The 16,429-nt window shown below is 42.4% G+C and overlaps 1 protein-coding gene across 1 annotated transcript in view; it reads left to right on the top strand.

Moving 5' to 3' along the window:
* eif3ea (eukaryotic translation initiation factor 3, subunit E, a) overlaps window positions 1-16,429 on the top strand; it is a 31,385-nt gene that overhangs the window by 3,298 nt on the left and 11,658 nt on the right. Inside the window, exons 2-9 of the mRNA XM_037784157.1 lie at window positions 48-165; window positions 422-539; window positions 3,522-3,564; window positions 4,578-4,682; window positions 10,600-10,725; window positions 11,079-11,203; window positions 14,492-14,618; window positions 15,289-15,390. Coding sequence (XP_037640085.1) covers window positions 48-165; window positions 422-539; window positions 3,522-3,564; window positions 4,578-4,682; window positions 10,600-10,725; window positions 11,079-11,203; window positions 14,492-14,618; window positions 15,289-15,390 — 864 coding nt within the window. The remainder of the gene's footprint in view (window positions 1-47; window positions 166-421; window positions 540-3,521; window positions 3,565-4,577; window positions 4,683-10,599; window positions 10,726-11,078; window positions 11,204-14,491; window positions 14,619-15,288; window positions 15,391-16,429) is intronic.

Here is a 16,429-nt window from a genome sequence, read left to right on the forward strand (position 1 = left end):
CACCCCCCCCCTCACCTCTGTTTTCTATTATTTGTCCTGTATCTTAGATCTACAATGAGCAGGAGCTGCTTCATGGAAAACTGGACCTCCTCAGTGACACAAACATGGTGGACTTCGCCATGGACGTGTACAGAAGCCTTTATTTAGACAAGGAAATTCCGCATAGTAAGTGTTAACGCTTGGTGGATATCAGTCGTCATCCCCATTTCTCATGAAATAACACACACACAACCAAGGAAGGTATTAATGTTGCTTGATAGAAATCATAAAGTGTTACTGCACTCCACCACTCACTCCATTCAGAATTGATTTAGCAGTAAACTTTGTTTCACTGCGTTTTCAGTGCTGGGGCGCAGACCGTGTACATGTTGGTTTATGGAGTTGCTGTAGCTAATGACTTTCTTTATCCTCCCTGTGTCAGCTCTAAGGGAGAAGAGGACAGAGGTTGTGGCCCAGCTGAAGCAGCTGCAGTCAGAGACAGAACCCATTGTGAAAATGTTTGAGGACCCAGAGACAACGAGGCAGATGCAGTCCACCAGGTAAAGTCTTTTAATCAAAAGTAGTATATTGCCTCCTTATTTAATCATTATCCCAAAATAGATTTTCATGAAGGGCATCATTAGCCTTATGACGCATTCACACCAAGCGCAAAGCAAACTTTTTGCGCTGCCCGATTACATACAGAGTCGACATGAGTGACGCAACGCGAAATTCATGTATTTGCAGGGGTTCAGTTATTTCAATTTGAGCGAGAAATTCACGTGAAGCTGTGTCGCGAAAGCCTATCAGCATTGAGATTCTCCTGCTGTCATCACTTACATCCTTACGTTGTTGAATCAGAGATAGAGGACAAACATATTGTGGCCGTTTGCATGCACCCAGAGCTAAGATAGTAAATCATATTTATACAGAGACTGGATGAAACTCTGTGTATAAATGTATGTGTATATGTCTATAGTATAAACAACGTTGCTGCCATATTTATGCCTAGATGATATTGTGTTGAGTGTTGATGGAGCAGCTACACTGTCATAGCCTGGCACTGGTCGATCCGAACTCAATTCAGAAAACAAGCAATTTAAAAGTTGTTTGCTTGTCGTCTTGCGAACAGACCTGACAAAGCATGACTTCATACTTTTATAAATCTGCATCATTATGTTGTCATTTCAGCATACTTTTGATCCGTTTACAACAACGTTGCTGCCGTATTTATGCCTAGATGACGCTGAATGTTGATGGAGCAGCTACAATGTTAGCATAGCCTAACGCTAATCGATCAGAACTCCATTCAGGAAACAAGCATTTTAAAAGTTGTTTGCTTATCGTCTTGCAGACAGACCGTCCAAAGCATGAATTCAGACTTACTTTACAAATCGTCATTATTATGTAGTTATTTCGGCATACTTCTGATTCGTTTATTGCAATTGACAGCACAATCTGTTTATTTTGGGTTCATACTGCAAGCGACGTATGGCTTGCTAGATACAGTCAGTGCAATGACCGCCGGGAGAATGTTATAAACCCAGACACAACGGCGTTTGGTTTTTTAACATATCTGGGACTTCCACAACATGTACAAAGCAGCAACAGTGGTTATTTCTTCCATGGTTGATGGCGGAAATGGCGTAAAGAAAAGTTGTTGTGATCAATGTAAACAAGCCCTTTCTCCTCTCCGGCGCGTCTAAGGCGAGTAACGCGGATGAACACAAATGATCCCGGCGGTCCAACTCTTGGTGTGAATGCGACATCAGTGAGGTTGTGATGTTTATATCTGGCCACGATTCTGGGATTATAAAAACCTGTTATTTGAAACCGTAGACTGCATAGCAGCATTGCAGAGGGATTTTGTAGATTGCATGGAGCTGCATTTTGAATGAAAAATGTATTAAGTCTTTTTAGGACTTTTGTGAGCAAAGTCAGCAAAAACAGACGTAAAAAGAGACCGACGCAAGATGTTGTGGTTAACTTTATTAAGACTGTTTTGTCGTATACAGTGATTAAAATAGTTTGGTCAAATTGGGTCTTTATCCTTTCCTTTGTTTCTTGGCAAGAGTGTGTACAGTTAATCAAAAGTATTTTCCATTTGATACTGTTTGTTATATTGTTTTAGTTGGGCTGTAGATATTTGTTTGTTTAAGACACCGATTTGTAGGAACTGTTATGTGAGATTTGAAGCCTGATAATGGCAACATTGACTTAGCACATGTCTGTTATTGTTATTTTGCTGTCAGGATGAAGTAAAGAGGAAATTTCCCTTTTTGGATGAGGAGTCATGTGTCTGTCTTAAGTTATGCATTATTTTTTCTTCAAACCATAGGATTTGTAAAACAATAGGAAACTCATCTGGGGTCAATGAAGAATTCTTTCTCAAGCCAAAGGACATGCATCACTTTTATTCCACCATTACGACCTAAATTATGCTTGATGCCGTCGCTTGTTTTTAACATTATTTCTGCATTAGGAGGATCATCCAGTGCTGGAAATGAGAAATGGGTTGATATTTGAATCCCAGTGCCCTGTCCGTTGGGGTTAATACACACAGATCCACAAAGCATTTTACTGGGTAATAGAACCTAATGGTCTAAGTACTTTTATTGAACAGTTAGCTAATAGGCCTATATGCCTTACCAGGCTTTATTTGGACAACTACTGAAGCCAGAAACCAAGCCCAGCTATTATAATAAATCATGTTAGTACCATATCTATAAACAATCTGTCATTATAAAACACTCTGTGGATTACGATCACCATTTGGGTGATCTATGATGTATGTTCTCATTTGTTTGGACTTGTTAAAGCTATGAAAACCACTTTTGGGTTTTTGAGTCAACATGGCTCCTTGACTTTTTCAGTGCAGAAGGTGGCAGTAATGCTGTGCAGACTTTTCCATGAACAGTTGCCACTTGTTGGACAGCTCAGCAGCTGACTCTCATCTAAATCTCATAACAAGTGCAAAGCAAAATATAAGATATTTGGTATCGGTGTCAAGACAGCCTGCCCCAAAGCAGTGAAGAATCCTGCCTCAGCCTAAATGAGATTCACGTAACACACATCACACACGTGGCAGCAAATACACACTCATTCATTCACATTATAGAAGTGAACATACCATAGAAACACACATAGTTGCAATGTGGTTTCCACATAAATAGCAAAGCTTTTAGGTTACAGGCAAAGTTGTAAAATGTTGTTGGGATACAACAGTTGCATACCTTTATTTTGACAAAGCCACAGAGACTCAAAGGCTGTGCTGAGAAATCAGTATTCACTTTCTTCACCAGACATAGTTTGTTAGACATGGCTAGCATAGATTTGTAGTAGCCAAACCAAATGTAATAAACGGCCCATCGCACTGTTTTAAAAGTGAAATGCTCTTCATTTGTGTACAGCTCTTGATTTAGACCAGAAGTGGAAAAATATACCTGAACGAGACTCCAAACACCAGGATGTCAGCCAAACGGCGACTCAAGTTAAATGGCCTCTAACTACAGAAACTGACTCGCTTTCTTCTTTTTTTTCAGAGATGGACGAATGCTCTTTGACTACTTGGCAGAAAAACATAACGTAAGTTGGCTTGATTTGCTGACGTCTCACTTCTTCACTGCTTTTCCCATGGCTCTTGTGTGAACCCATGGTTGTTTTAGGGGCGAAGTGGGAGGGGCAGTCCAAGCATGGAAATGCAGAATTACTTCCCAAAACCCTTAACTCATTTTCGGGGTTTGTATGGCTTGCACAAATTCTGCGGACATTTACATTCTGTGGTGAATTGTTAAGAATAAACGGAGTAGCTCGGGACTCGTGGATAGAGCCGCAAGAATGCCGGAGGTTCTATATTTACCGTGATGTTTGGCTTCTTACCCTCCCCTCCGTCGGTCCCTCCCACTCCGGTATCCAGCTGACCTGCATGCTGTCCTCACTGCACCTCCACACAGCCCAGGCCCGGGGCCCCTCAGCATGCTGTGGGAAAGGCTTGGGCGGCCCGGAGCACCCACTGCCTGTCACAGTTGTACTGATTCTTAGTGAATGGCCTGACGTCAGTGCACACAGCTGTGAGATACTGGACAACAGGAAGGACAGTTAAATATAGGAAGACAAGTAGGCTTGAAATGATAGCCCTATATATACGTATGCATTTCTAATTCAGTTCACATGACCACTTCTTGGCAGATTTGTCACAAAAGTTAAATATTATTTTGCCGTTCATGGCAAAATACCACTGATATGCTATAGCAGTGTTTACTCTATATTCATTTAGCAGTGGTGTGCCACCACAGCAGGGAAAATTAGGTTACTGCTACAAATACGAAATTAAAATTAGATGTGCAATTTAGTTACAATGATGTAAAATATATTTGATGTAGCCCAGATGTTTGAGAAGTTTTTATGATGTTTCACCCTAACCCTGAATCACCAATGTATATGACACAAAACTGGGATTTCCTTAGGCGCCACAGCTGCATGAGATTACAGCGTAAGCACAATGTTTGATTTGAAAATATGTATTGTTTTGACTTGGTCTGACAACGATTCACATTTTCTCTGTTTGTGATATTGATACTCTCGTATTTCTCTTGAAGTTCCGTCAGGAGTACTTGGACACGCTGTACAGATATGCCAAGTTCCAGTACGAGTGTGGAAACTACTCTGGTGCTGCAGAATACCTCTACTTCTTCCGTGTCCTGGTAAGTTTTCAGCGTTCGTCATTGATGTTCAATACCAGTTAACATTAATAGTGATGTTTGCTGATAACTATACGCTTTACCTCACTCATCAGAGTGTCTGTGGTATTTTACTATCCCCATTTATATACTGGCTTAAGGCATTTGTCTGACATGTTAAAATTGAACATCACATTATGTTTGCCAGATTGTTTTAATTCCTCAAAAGGCCAATGCTTGCATAGGAGAGGAAAAGAACACTTAGAAGTAATTGAATGTGAAAAGCTTACGTCATTGCCTGTTCAATTCCCTGCACGTCTTGTGTATTAGGGGGAGACTGCTGCTCTAGGACTTGAGTAGGATGTTTTACTGGGCCAAGTGATCAGTGGTGGACTGCATAATCTGTCTGTAGTCTTCTCACGGGGCGGGCCTCAGCAGACAGCTTATTGATTTGAGTGCTGTGGCCAGAGAGTCCCTTGTCACGACTTCTGAGCTTATGGGGTGTGCTTAAGTTATGCAAGGCATCTCTTAGTTAGCTTCAAGAGGGTTGCACACATTTTGCAAGGTGTTTCAGGGAGGCCGTGCACGTATGCACTTCATTAGACTGCTCTTTCTTACCTGAATTTAAAACAGCGACCTGGAGGAAAAAGACAACTCTACACAACACAAAGAGTTTGATTAAATAATTTTCAAGTGTTTTTAAATGTCAAATAATGCCAAAGTATGTTTTGCAGAGGAGGATAATTATAGTTCACAGAGAGTACTGGCAGTATTCTTGTCAGTGCACTTGCACACTCCCTACTTCCTCTATAAACAAAGAAACTTGTTGCCTGGGTTCTGGCATTTGTGGCTTCTCTCCCTTTGCCCTCAGAAATGAGTGAAAGATGAACTGGGCAGTGAATGGGCTAGGTGCAGCTCGACTGCAAGGGCTGCTGCTTCTCAGACTTGAAAACCTTACAGTGGCCTGGGTCATAAAAGAAGAGTTTTGCCACATTGACATTAGATAATATGGAGTTTTAATTGTGTGAAAGGTGCCGCCTCATCTTTTAGGATTCTTTTTTAGATTGTTAAAAAAGTCATCCATGATCCTATCTTATGTTTTGCGATTTCTTTTTTTCTTTTTTTTTTTATATGGATTTTTTTTAATGCCAGAAACTATGTAATTATTTAATTTGAGTCTATGCGGAGTTAGAAGGAAGTTACTGCTTTTATTGTTGTAGTCTGAGTAATGTGACGTCATATCCGTTCCGTATCTGTCAAAAACAAAACAAACCGCAGCCGGCTGAAACGAAAAAGTAGAAAACCGCGGAGGGTCCACGTGAATACAACCTGCACCCTCACATTTTAAATCCAAAGTGGTAAACACTACACATATCAGCATGGAAACACTTTGGGTTTCACACATTGCCAGTCGTCCCTCTCATCTCCGTGGTCAAAATCGTCAGACGCTACAACTGTAGAGCACCCATATACTGATTTATGTTAAATAAATTCAAACAGCCCCGACGGAGCTGACTATGGATGTATAAAGAGAACGGAGCTGACTAGGAGAGCTCAGATCTAGCGACAGTCTTGGCAAAAACAGCGGAAGTATACATGTGTGACTACGTTTTCAAAATAAGGTGTTAACAAAGGGAACTGTATATACAAAATACAAACATGGAAATAAGATAGATTGGATTATATTCACCAGAAGTAAAAAGCATTACATGCAATCGCAATACTTAAAAATCTAAATATATATTGAATCTGCGCCCAAGTGTCGCGATAGTATCAAATCGGGAGGAGTATCGTCCCAGCCCTATTAGCTGTTAAGCTTTATCTTCTGCACTAGGATTTTCTTTGATTACAAAATTAGAGGTAGGCTAGTACAGCTAGCTGCATCTCTGCAGTAATCTGTATTTTTGGCGAGGTGGAAATTCCCTGAGTAGCGAACATGTCAAGAAACAACTACTATTTAGGTTCAAGGTGCCTTCAAACTAGAAGTTTATAGCAGGCGCTGATCTGCTGCTGACTAGACCCCGTGGCACGTTTCCAGTTGCTTTGAAGCACTGCGCCCCTGCAAGTGACCAGACCTAAGCAACCCTGAACTTATCTAGACATCACCAGGAGGAGCTGTATGTGAGAATGCAAATGTCTGAATCAGTTTGGACCGGTAGAATACAAACATCCAAGTTTGAAGAAGGGTCATTTACACGAAGATGCCAAAGAAAATGACAAACTGGAGAGATAACAAGATTCAGGGACTTCTGTCGGTAAGGGCCGACGCCAAAATCATCAGACATTCAAGGAGCGGCAAGAGACTTTGGTTGTTTATGACCAAAATTACGAACTGGCTGCGTAACCGCGATGTCCTGCCTCCTGCACGCTCAATTCAGGCGCTAACCCCGCGCACGGAATATTTCCAGTAGGTGAAAATGCGTCTGACATGAACAATCTTCTGTTGTTGTTGCTACATGTGTGAAAGGGAAATGGGGATTCAGTTAGTGACTCAGATATTCAGAATTGCCACCTTCACAACAGTTTTCAAAATAAGTTATAAACTTGTTTTGTTCCTCACCAATGGAACCAGGAAATGGGGAGAGAAATCAAATGTCTGGACTTTTTACACATTGACTATCACAACCGCAGAGTTCTATACTGTGAAGTTGCCAAGTGGTGTGAACTATACAGCAACTATGAGGTCTGTATCCAAGGTGATTCCATCATTAACTATGCAAGCAGCAGCGCCTGGGTGGCGTCAGTTGTTGCCTTCTCTGAAGCTGCCTTCAAGGTCACATGTAGGGCATCTTCAGGCTTATAGCTACACCCCTGTTGATTTAGAGTATTGCTCCATTTGAAATAACACCAAATTTCCAGTGGGAATATAGCTCTATTTGACTGCTTTGGTGTTATCTTGCATCAAGTGTTAGTGAATTCAACCCAACTGAATGTCTTATAATGACCAGTGGAACCAGTCTGCATAGTCAGTGGTTTCCAAGTGTCACTCACTTGTCCTCCTGCTTTTTGTTTGTCTTTGGTTCAGCATTTAGCTTTGCGGTAAGGCAAGGACTCATGCCAAACCCAGCCCTGAAAGAATGGGCAAGAATAAGATCAACATTTTGTCTATTCATTAGAGTGAAAAACATTAAGACCATCTTTTGTTCCTATTCTAATTGGCATTTGATACCGCACTGCGTTGCCTCTTGTCTTTCGGATGTCAGTGACTCTGGCTAGTCATGCACATTCACTATGCTGGAAAACTTGGCAGTGGCTCTGAGCGATGATGAACCCTCTTCGCTACAAACAACCCTCTTAACCCAAAGCAGTTGGGCACTTCATTTGATGGCTTTTTCACTGATCTGCTCAAATCTGTAGAAGGAAGAGTTGCATCCGAGACAAGATGACGGGAAATTCACCCAAGCTTTCCACTTCCACTCCCTACCAAAAAAAGGCATTAAGAAAAGTCTTCAAAAGCTTGCAACGGATATGTCCCACTGTTCCAACAACAGTTGTTTATGGCTTTGCAACTCAGTCTAAATAAACCAAAATTGCTTTAATTGTGGTATGTTGTTCGAAGTCCAGTACCGATTTTTTTGTTTTCTTTTTACCCCTCAAATTGTTTTACCCCTCATTTTAAGTTCCAGGCAGATCAGGCTCTGTAACTAGATATCTGTTGCTTACTCTTGACAATGCAAGAGGCTTTTTAGATGAGGAAAAGGTAGAAATGGATTTCATTAGTGGGAGTCTGTATACTGCTCTCCCCCCTCCCCTCTTTTCGGTGTTTTGTGGACCTCCCATCCTCACAGGCCCCTTGTCTGTCTCTCCCTCCCCCGTATGGGAGAGGTGAGGCTCCATAAAGTCATTTAACGTGGGAAACCCAGTCAATTAAACGAAGGAAGCCAGCCTTGCAAAATCCATGCCTCAGGTCTTGTTACAGTGTGGCCTAGCCCGAAAAGAGCAACTTATTCATATCATCACTTAATGCAGGGATTGAATGTTAAGAATAAAGATTGAGTATCCCGACGGATCCCCAGCACAGTCAATTTATTGTTGCTGGTCAGTCAGCGAAAATGTGCCCATTTCACAAACCAATGGAAACTTAAGGTAACTGCTGGAAAAACCCAGGTATTGAAACTTTTCTAGCGTGGCCACTAGTGAAAGCCAGACTGTGTGTGTGTGTAGAAAAGCTGCCATAATGACCTGGAGGTCAGCCAAACGTAGCAGGCAGGGACTTCCAAGAGAGGGAAAAAAAATAACAAACAAAACAAAACACTTTCAGCAGATGAAACGCTGACCTTTACGCTGGCAGTGGAGCCAGTTTTTTCTCTCGCTGTTACAATACTGATCTTTCTTGTGACTTCTGCACTTTAAAAAAAATCATTCATAATGGACCTGAGTTGGGCACTGTGATCAAAGAAACTCTACTGGATGGATGGACACACCACCTTACTGTGTTCTCCTTTGGGGGAATACTACGGGAGATTTTCCAAATATTTTCCCCCGACCTGCCACCGCCTCATATTATAGCAGTTGAAATGTTATCAGAGTGTAACTGGTCGTTGCCAAGTTAAAAAAAATAACCTCTATATCCGAATAATCTCACCAATTTGTGGGGTACCAACGGAAACCTGCTCTTTTTTTAGTGTTTCCTCCGTACATCTGTCGTGTCTCACAGTCCACTTCAGCGGCTGTCCGACGGTATACGGGGGTGTGTGGTTAGGATCTGGGCTCCTCTGGCCGCTCAGCAGACACCCACCCTGACTTCCTGCTTGACTCATGTCATTGCGTCTGGTGTTTGGTGTTATCGTGAACTACTGTGGCACAGAGTTTCCCATGAGCCCTAGGGTGTAGTCCAGTGTCCACTACAGAGTGATTGGCTTGCTGAGGTTCAGAGGCATTCTTAACCTGTGTTTCATTACCTGATTCCTTTTTGTTTGTTTTAGTCTGTTCTGAAAATCAGAAACAGTAGCCTGCCACATTTTTGAGAGTGATTATCCTCACAAAGATGTGTCTTGTTAGCGTCAGTTCATATTTCAGCCTAATTACCTTGTGATAACGACAGAGTTGTCCAGAGTTACTGGATGTAATGGGCGGAGATTCTTGCAATTATCATTCTCATGACTGAAGTGGAGCAAAGTGTGCAAAAATATGGAATGTAGGAGGACCCAAATATTTGTTTTATAATTTTTGTTGTTGATATAAATTCATTCTTTTTTAATACTAACAGTGATGCATTTGACCACTGCTGTGTCATGGTAAAGTCAGGATATCTGGACCTCTGCTACATCACATTGACCATTCTTTTGTCTGTTGTGTGTTCCCCAATTTTATGGAACCATAATACTAAATTGCTGGGATACTCCTAACTGCAAACAGGACACATGGTATTTGAAATGCTTGCTGTAACTACGCCCATATAGTAACCTATGATTCAGACATTGATTCTAAGTCTGTCATTGCTGATATGGCATTAGTTTTGAAGACCTTCAGCATTACCCTATGAACTAAGTAAACTCAACTGAAACCAAAATGTTTTAGTTCCAGCAAACTATTCAGACAGCATAGTGACACACGTGCTCCAAATATAGGAATATTTGGCGGTTATTTAATGTGGTAATCTAGTATGAAACTCTCTGGTCAACTGCAATGCAGTGGTTGTAGTATCTAAAAGTGCAGCAATTTAGTTTTATTAAAAGCTAAACAGTCTTTCATGATCCATTTCTCTTTTTCTGTCAAGTCCCATTCCCTTGGGATGACATAATTTAATCCATTTATCCAGCATAAATAAGAAAAGTGACTGCACCATGCAGCAGTGCCACTAAAGCCGAGCACGTAGTGGCCCAGTCTCACTGTGTATGACCGCCAAACCGTATAAGGAAAATATAGAAAAACAGTTTGTTTTGTATGTTGTAGTGTTGTTTGCTCCAGGTTTTAACTCTGCACCGTGTCTGTTCCCAAGGTCCCGGCTACAGACAGGAATGCCCTGAACTCTCTGTGGGGCAAGCTGGCCTCTGAGATCCTGATGCAGAACTGGGAGGCTGCCATGGAGGACCTCACCCGCCTGAGAGAGACTATCGATAACAACGTAAATGCCCCACTTCTCAGAATTTGATACCACATTTAGATTCCCTTACATAGACTCTCATATTGACATTTCACTTTGGGTAGAGCTCTGCTGTGGCATCTCAACTCCTCACACACACACACACTCATCTAACTACTTAAGGATTTGAGTATGAAGTGGTTGTATGTTTGATTGATGGCCATTTAGGAGACATGAACACTTGAATTGTTTTTTTTTCTTGTGCCATACCAGATAATAGGAGAGCTTGTGACTGTGGCTAAATGTATTTATCATTGAAAAATTAGATTTTTTTTCTTTTTCACCTTCCTTTCTTTCTTCCTTCATACCTCTATTTCTATCTTTGTCCTGTCCAGACGGTCACCTCCCCGCTCCAGGCTCTCCAGCAGAGGACATGGCTCATTCACTGGTCTCTCTTTGTCTTCTTCAACCACCCCAAGGGCAGAGACAATATCATTGAGCTCTTTCTGTATCAGCCACAGTAAGCAACATTTGTCATTTTATTTTATTTAGTTTCTTGTTTGAACCCCTGCTTTTACATCCTGGAAATTTGCGAAACGTCGACAAGAATACCAGGAAGTAGTTGTAAAGATAAGATCCATTTCAACAAACAAGGGCAGCAGGAAAGGCAACGTTCTGTAGCTTGGTTGAACTTTTGGTCTGGTGGCCCATTAAGGTACAGTAAAATACATGGCTGCAAACCTGTTTTAAATGAAAAATAGGCACCCTCGTAATTTGTGTAGATCTGAAGACCGCTCCGGGTCTCGTGGTTACGTAGTGTGTGGTTCAGAGGGTTTGGGCACACAGGGAAGACTGACTGACTGAGCCGGTAGTCACAGCTAGCCAGCCATGACAAGCTACTGTCAGACTCTCCATCTCTCTGCTAGAAAGACGGGGAGTCTGATGGAGCTTTGACAGCAGCTATTGCCGCATTTCCACTGCCTGGTACGGCACGGCTCGTCTTGACTTGCTTGAACTGTTCTTTTTTGGTTTTCCATTGGTAAAAGTTGCGGATAGTACCTGGTACTTTCTTTGGTATCACCTCGGTTGAGGTTCCAAGCAATCTGAGCCGATCTGAGAATCGTCACTAGCCTTGTCACTTGCACAACACGGGACATCCTGCACAAACCCCTTAACAGCCAAGCTACTATCATTAGCAAGCGCAATTTTTTATTTACTCAACACAGATTTTATCAAATGGCAGCCCACAAAACCACACTGTGGTCAATTGACAAAGTGCAAACGTTTCTCTCTTTGGTTGGCGGTTTGGGGATGTCGCGGCAGTTTCACGCGGCGGCGCTGTGACGACCAGGTAAGAATCCCACCTACGCTGAGGGGGTACTATCTGCAGTGGAAAACAAAATCAAGAAAAGTACCTACCTGGTACCAAAAGCGAGTCGAGCCGTGCCGAGCCGTACAATGCAGTGGAAACTCAGCATATGTATGAGAGGCACAAACTGGGGCTACAGTTAGCTACTGTTCTGTTTTTTATACGTGTCACGTCCGTGGCTACCACAGTGTTAGGGATGGGGGTCAACAAACGTAATAGACCTCAGAGTCTTGCCTGTTTCATCACGATTTGGGAGGGTCCAGAGAATTTGGCTGAACCAAACTTTCAAATCCAAGCAGACGCACCCAAGCTAATTTTGAGCAGAAAACAGAAAAGGCAGTTTTTGTTTACAAATAATATGAATTTTGTTGGAAAAAATCACCCTTATTAACAAGCAAGCCTGGGTCCATATTAAGGTATATTGTATTGAAAATTGTATGGTAGCTCAAAGGTAATTCCTGATTCTAAGAGGAATCGGAGAAAAGGTCAGTCATTTTATAACATTAACTTGATTTAGAGAAAGCCGTTTTCTTTAACGACACATTTTGGGGTGGTGGGCTTCTTCATGAACCCCGCTGGTATTTTTAAAGTGCTTTCAGAAGTGTGTGTTTTCGTGTGGTCTGTTTACTCTCCAAGTCGAGAACGAGGCCATGTGTATCGCAGATCGGAAACTTTATACACTGTGTTAAAATTTGCACACCGCCTATTTTGATGTCTTTGCTGCCTCCCCCCCCGCCCCCCGTTCTGATTGCAGGCTTGTATAATTGTACAGATGATTGGAGTCCACAGACAGTATGACAGGCGACCACAACACAGCACAGTCAAATGTCGGGTTCCCTGAATTTTTACTCAGTTTTTAATTTTATTGTGGATGATTAAGGAGGCCTGCCCAATAATTACTCATGAAAAGCTCACCCAACCATCTGTGTGGACAAACTGAGGTAGTTCTGTGTGCTTTGCAGTTTCACAGTCGAGAAACCTCATGTTTTCCCCACTGAGGCTTGGCTTTCGTTTCCAATCTTTTGACGGTCAGTACTTCCTTTGGTTGAAGTCGGTGACCAGTGCCTGGCCTTCGGCTCCACATATGACCTCCCTTACCCCTGCAGTCAGCAGATGTTGGTCCAAAGCCTTGTTTGTGTACGAGTGACAGACTGCACTGACTTCCGAGGGAAATGATGCTCAGTAGCTAAGTATGATACAGGTGCAAACTGGGCAAATACTGCTACAGTAACGTATCCCGAGTCACTCGATTGTCTATATCACTCTTTCAATTGTTCGACATGATTTTCTTCTCCAGACGAGCCGTGAAATGGGACCTTGTTGCCGTGTCCCTCTTCTGTGTTCTCCCACAGCCCCCCCCCTTGAACAGAACAGAGGAAATTTGAACTCATACTTGATTTCTTGGCTGCATGCCTCAGTAGCATCTTCAGCAAACCAGTGCAGCGACGCTTGTTGCCTCAAGACTCAAAAGAAAAAGATGAAGTCCCCTAAGTGGAGTAGGGTGAATGCCCCGCAGATATGGTACAGTGACTCATGCCAGATTGCTTGCTATTGGAGCCCCCCCTGGAGAGTGAGTAGGTGTAAGTTAATCAGGAACACAGTGCGGAGCGTTGCGGTCTTCCACGGGAGTCAAGCAACTACAAAGGGAGGGAGGGAGAGAGCCCTCCTAAAACCAGAACGACGATGGCTTTGCCAAGCAGCCCACTGCTGTTTTTAGACTCAACATCACTACTGCCACAGGTCCCCTGTCCCTTTAATTGTTCCAGCTAATTAAACTGTTGTCGGCACTCTTTCTCTGAACACCATGTGTTCCTCTGGCCTCAGCTACAAGGGACCTGAAGGGGCCCACACCACTTCCTCTTTTCAGATTTAATTTGGTCAATTTGGGATTGAGTGGAGGGTGGAGTTCAAAGATGGATATTTAGAAACCAATAAGGAGTTTTGGCGATACAGTTAATGTCGATTGATTGCCATCTTGACAAGTAAAGTGGTATGTGCATGTGTGCGTGCGTGGTGTTTTTACAGAAAATTGTCTCCAGAGTTGGTGTGGGATTAGAATCGGCCTGTAACAGCGTCCTGTCTCTTGTGTTCAGCCCTTAGCCAGTTGACCTGTGGTTGAAACATCAGTCCCTGATGGATTGGGTTTCAGCTACTGGGCAGGTCCCTGCTCACTGATCTATATCTTCTTGCCAGGGTTTCCTTTTCCTCCTCCCTCTCATAGGACACTAATGAAAGAGACGGCTTAAAGCTGGGACCCATGTCCAGGAGTGAGGGTCCTGTTAGGACATTTATCTGTTTTAGCTGCAAAGGCTTTCCCTCTGTTCTAAATGCCAGGAGCCCAACAGGCAGCCAAAATGTTCTATTATGTGTCCTTGTAAAGATCATGTCTTTGCTTACATCAGTCTGATAAGTGATTACCTCTGTCCTCCCTCTTTCCAGGTACCTCAATGCAATCCAGACTATGTGCCCACACATCCTGCGTTACCTGACCACAGCGATCATTACAAACAAGGACGTCCGCAAGCGTCGGCAGGTCCTGAAGGATTTGGTGAAGGTCATTCAGCAGGTACCACTCTTATTTATTCTCCCCCCTCGGTGTTTACAAAGTGCACACAGTTATCAGGTCATTGCTTATAGGCCATACAGGCTTTGGAGGATGAGTAACTGACCATGTAACCCAATAGCATTGCTAACGCTTCCATTTACGGTCAGGGAGTGTGTGTGCGTTTGGGTCCAAGCTGGAAAAGCCTTGAACCCATTACTTCTGATGAATGTGTCGTGTACAGATGCCCTCTCCACCAACGACAGTAGCTACTTCAGAGATCTAAGCACTGTCTCGGTGGGTTGTTGGTAGTTGGTAATAATCACTAAAACATGTGCCCAGTGCTCTCTACTGTGGCCTCAGGTCAGGTTGGGTCTCTGACTCTAAGAACTGCTCAAATGTGTTTTCACTCAGGTCCTTATAAATTGTTATGTTTGTTTAGCTATTGTACCCAGCAGGTGGTTATTTTGAGTACATAGTCATTATTGTCACTGTCGTAAAACCAATGTATATGCTGATATTAGTCGGAAAATTTGTTCATGTTTATGTATAAGTATGTCTGCTTTATTTTATTCATCTTAAATAGCTAAACTTTGACTTCATTAAAAACGTAAGCTATAGCAGCTTTGATTTATGAACGTATAGATGTATTTGGACATAATGATTGATTGTATTATATTTAATTTCTTTTCAGGAATCTTACACCTACAAAGATCCAATTACAGAGTTCGTGGAGTGCCTGTACGTGAACTTTGACTTTGACAGTGCTCAGAAGAAACTCAGGGAGTGCGAGTCGGTGAGTAACCACCACAGTAACCCCACCAACATTCATTTCATCCTTTTGTTCCCAAACTGTGAGAAGCAGTTTATTTGTCGATTATTGTGCCTCTCCATGACAAAACCGAGGTCTTCTGAGGACCTCAGACTTGCAGGTCAGACTCCTAAACGTTCGCACAGAGCATCGTAGTAAACATTGTTAGTAATCACATGATCTCTGTCTGACCTTCTCCCCCCTGATCACCCAGCGTTTCTATTAGCTGGACTTCTGCGTGGGTCCAGTTCAGACAGAACAGTGATAGTCTGTGCCTTGTATCAGACTGTCAGATATAGAGCTCCTCTTGGACACTGCATGACTCAGGCTTCAGTCAGATTTTACTATGGCCTGTAATTGACCCATCTGGCCAGTAGTTAACAGTAAAAGCTTTATAAGCAGAAGTCTCTGCAGAGGCGTGCAGACACTCGTTTTAAGAAGGAGATCTGTCACAGCACCGCCATTTAGAGCTTTTATTTCAATTTGGATTTGTAATATGAGTATACTATAAAAGTCCTCTTTATATGTTGATGACTACTCAGCTGAACACTGTGATAAATGTGATTAGATAAGTGACATCAAATGAGATATTTACGGCTCAGTGAGGGGAAAAAGTGTGACAAACTTGTTGCTATTTTGCATATCTCTACATCAAATGTCTGGTCTGTGTGTCCAATCTGTTCTGAAAAACAGTGCTGATATACTTTGCATTCTCCATAGAACTTCAGACAAACAACATCCAATGTCTACTTATTAATAATTTCCTAAAGAAACAAACGGCACATGCACTACATGGGTCAATAATGCATACCAACAAGTATTGTAAATGGATGACAGAGTTCGGTGTGGCTGAATTAGTTTTATACTGGATATTTATTTCATTGTGTAGCTGTGCTTTATCCATATCCATACCTTGGTGTCTCTAATATTGTTTCCACCCAGGTTATGTCATTAATGTCTCAGTATAATGCGATACAATGACCTTACAGTTGAATCGACACCTTTCAGCAGAAACTGAACATTA

Source organism: Sebastes umbrosus, chromosome 11 (genome assembly GCF_015220745.1).
Source record: "Sebastes umbrosus isolate fSebUmb1 chromosome 11, fSebUmb1.pri, whole genome shotgun sequence".
In the NCBI taxonomy this organism is placed as follows: domain Eukaryota; kingdom Metazoa; phylum Chordata; class Actinopteri; order Perciformes; family Sebastidae; genus Sebastes; species Sebastes umbrosus.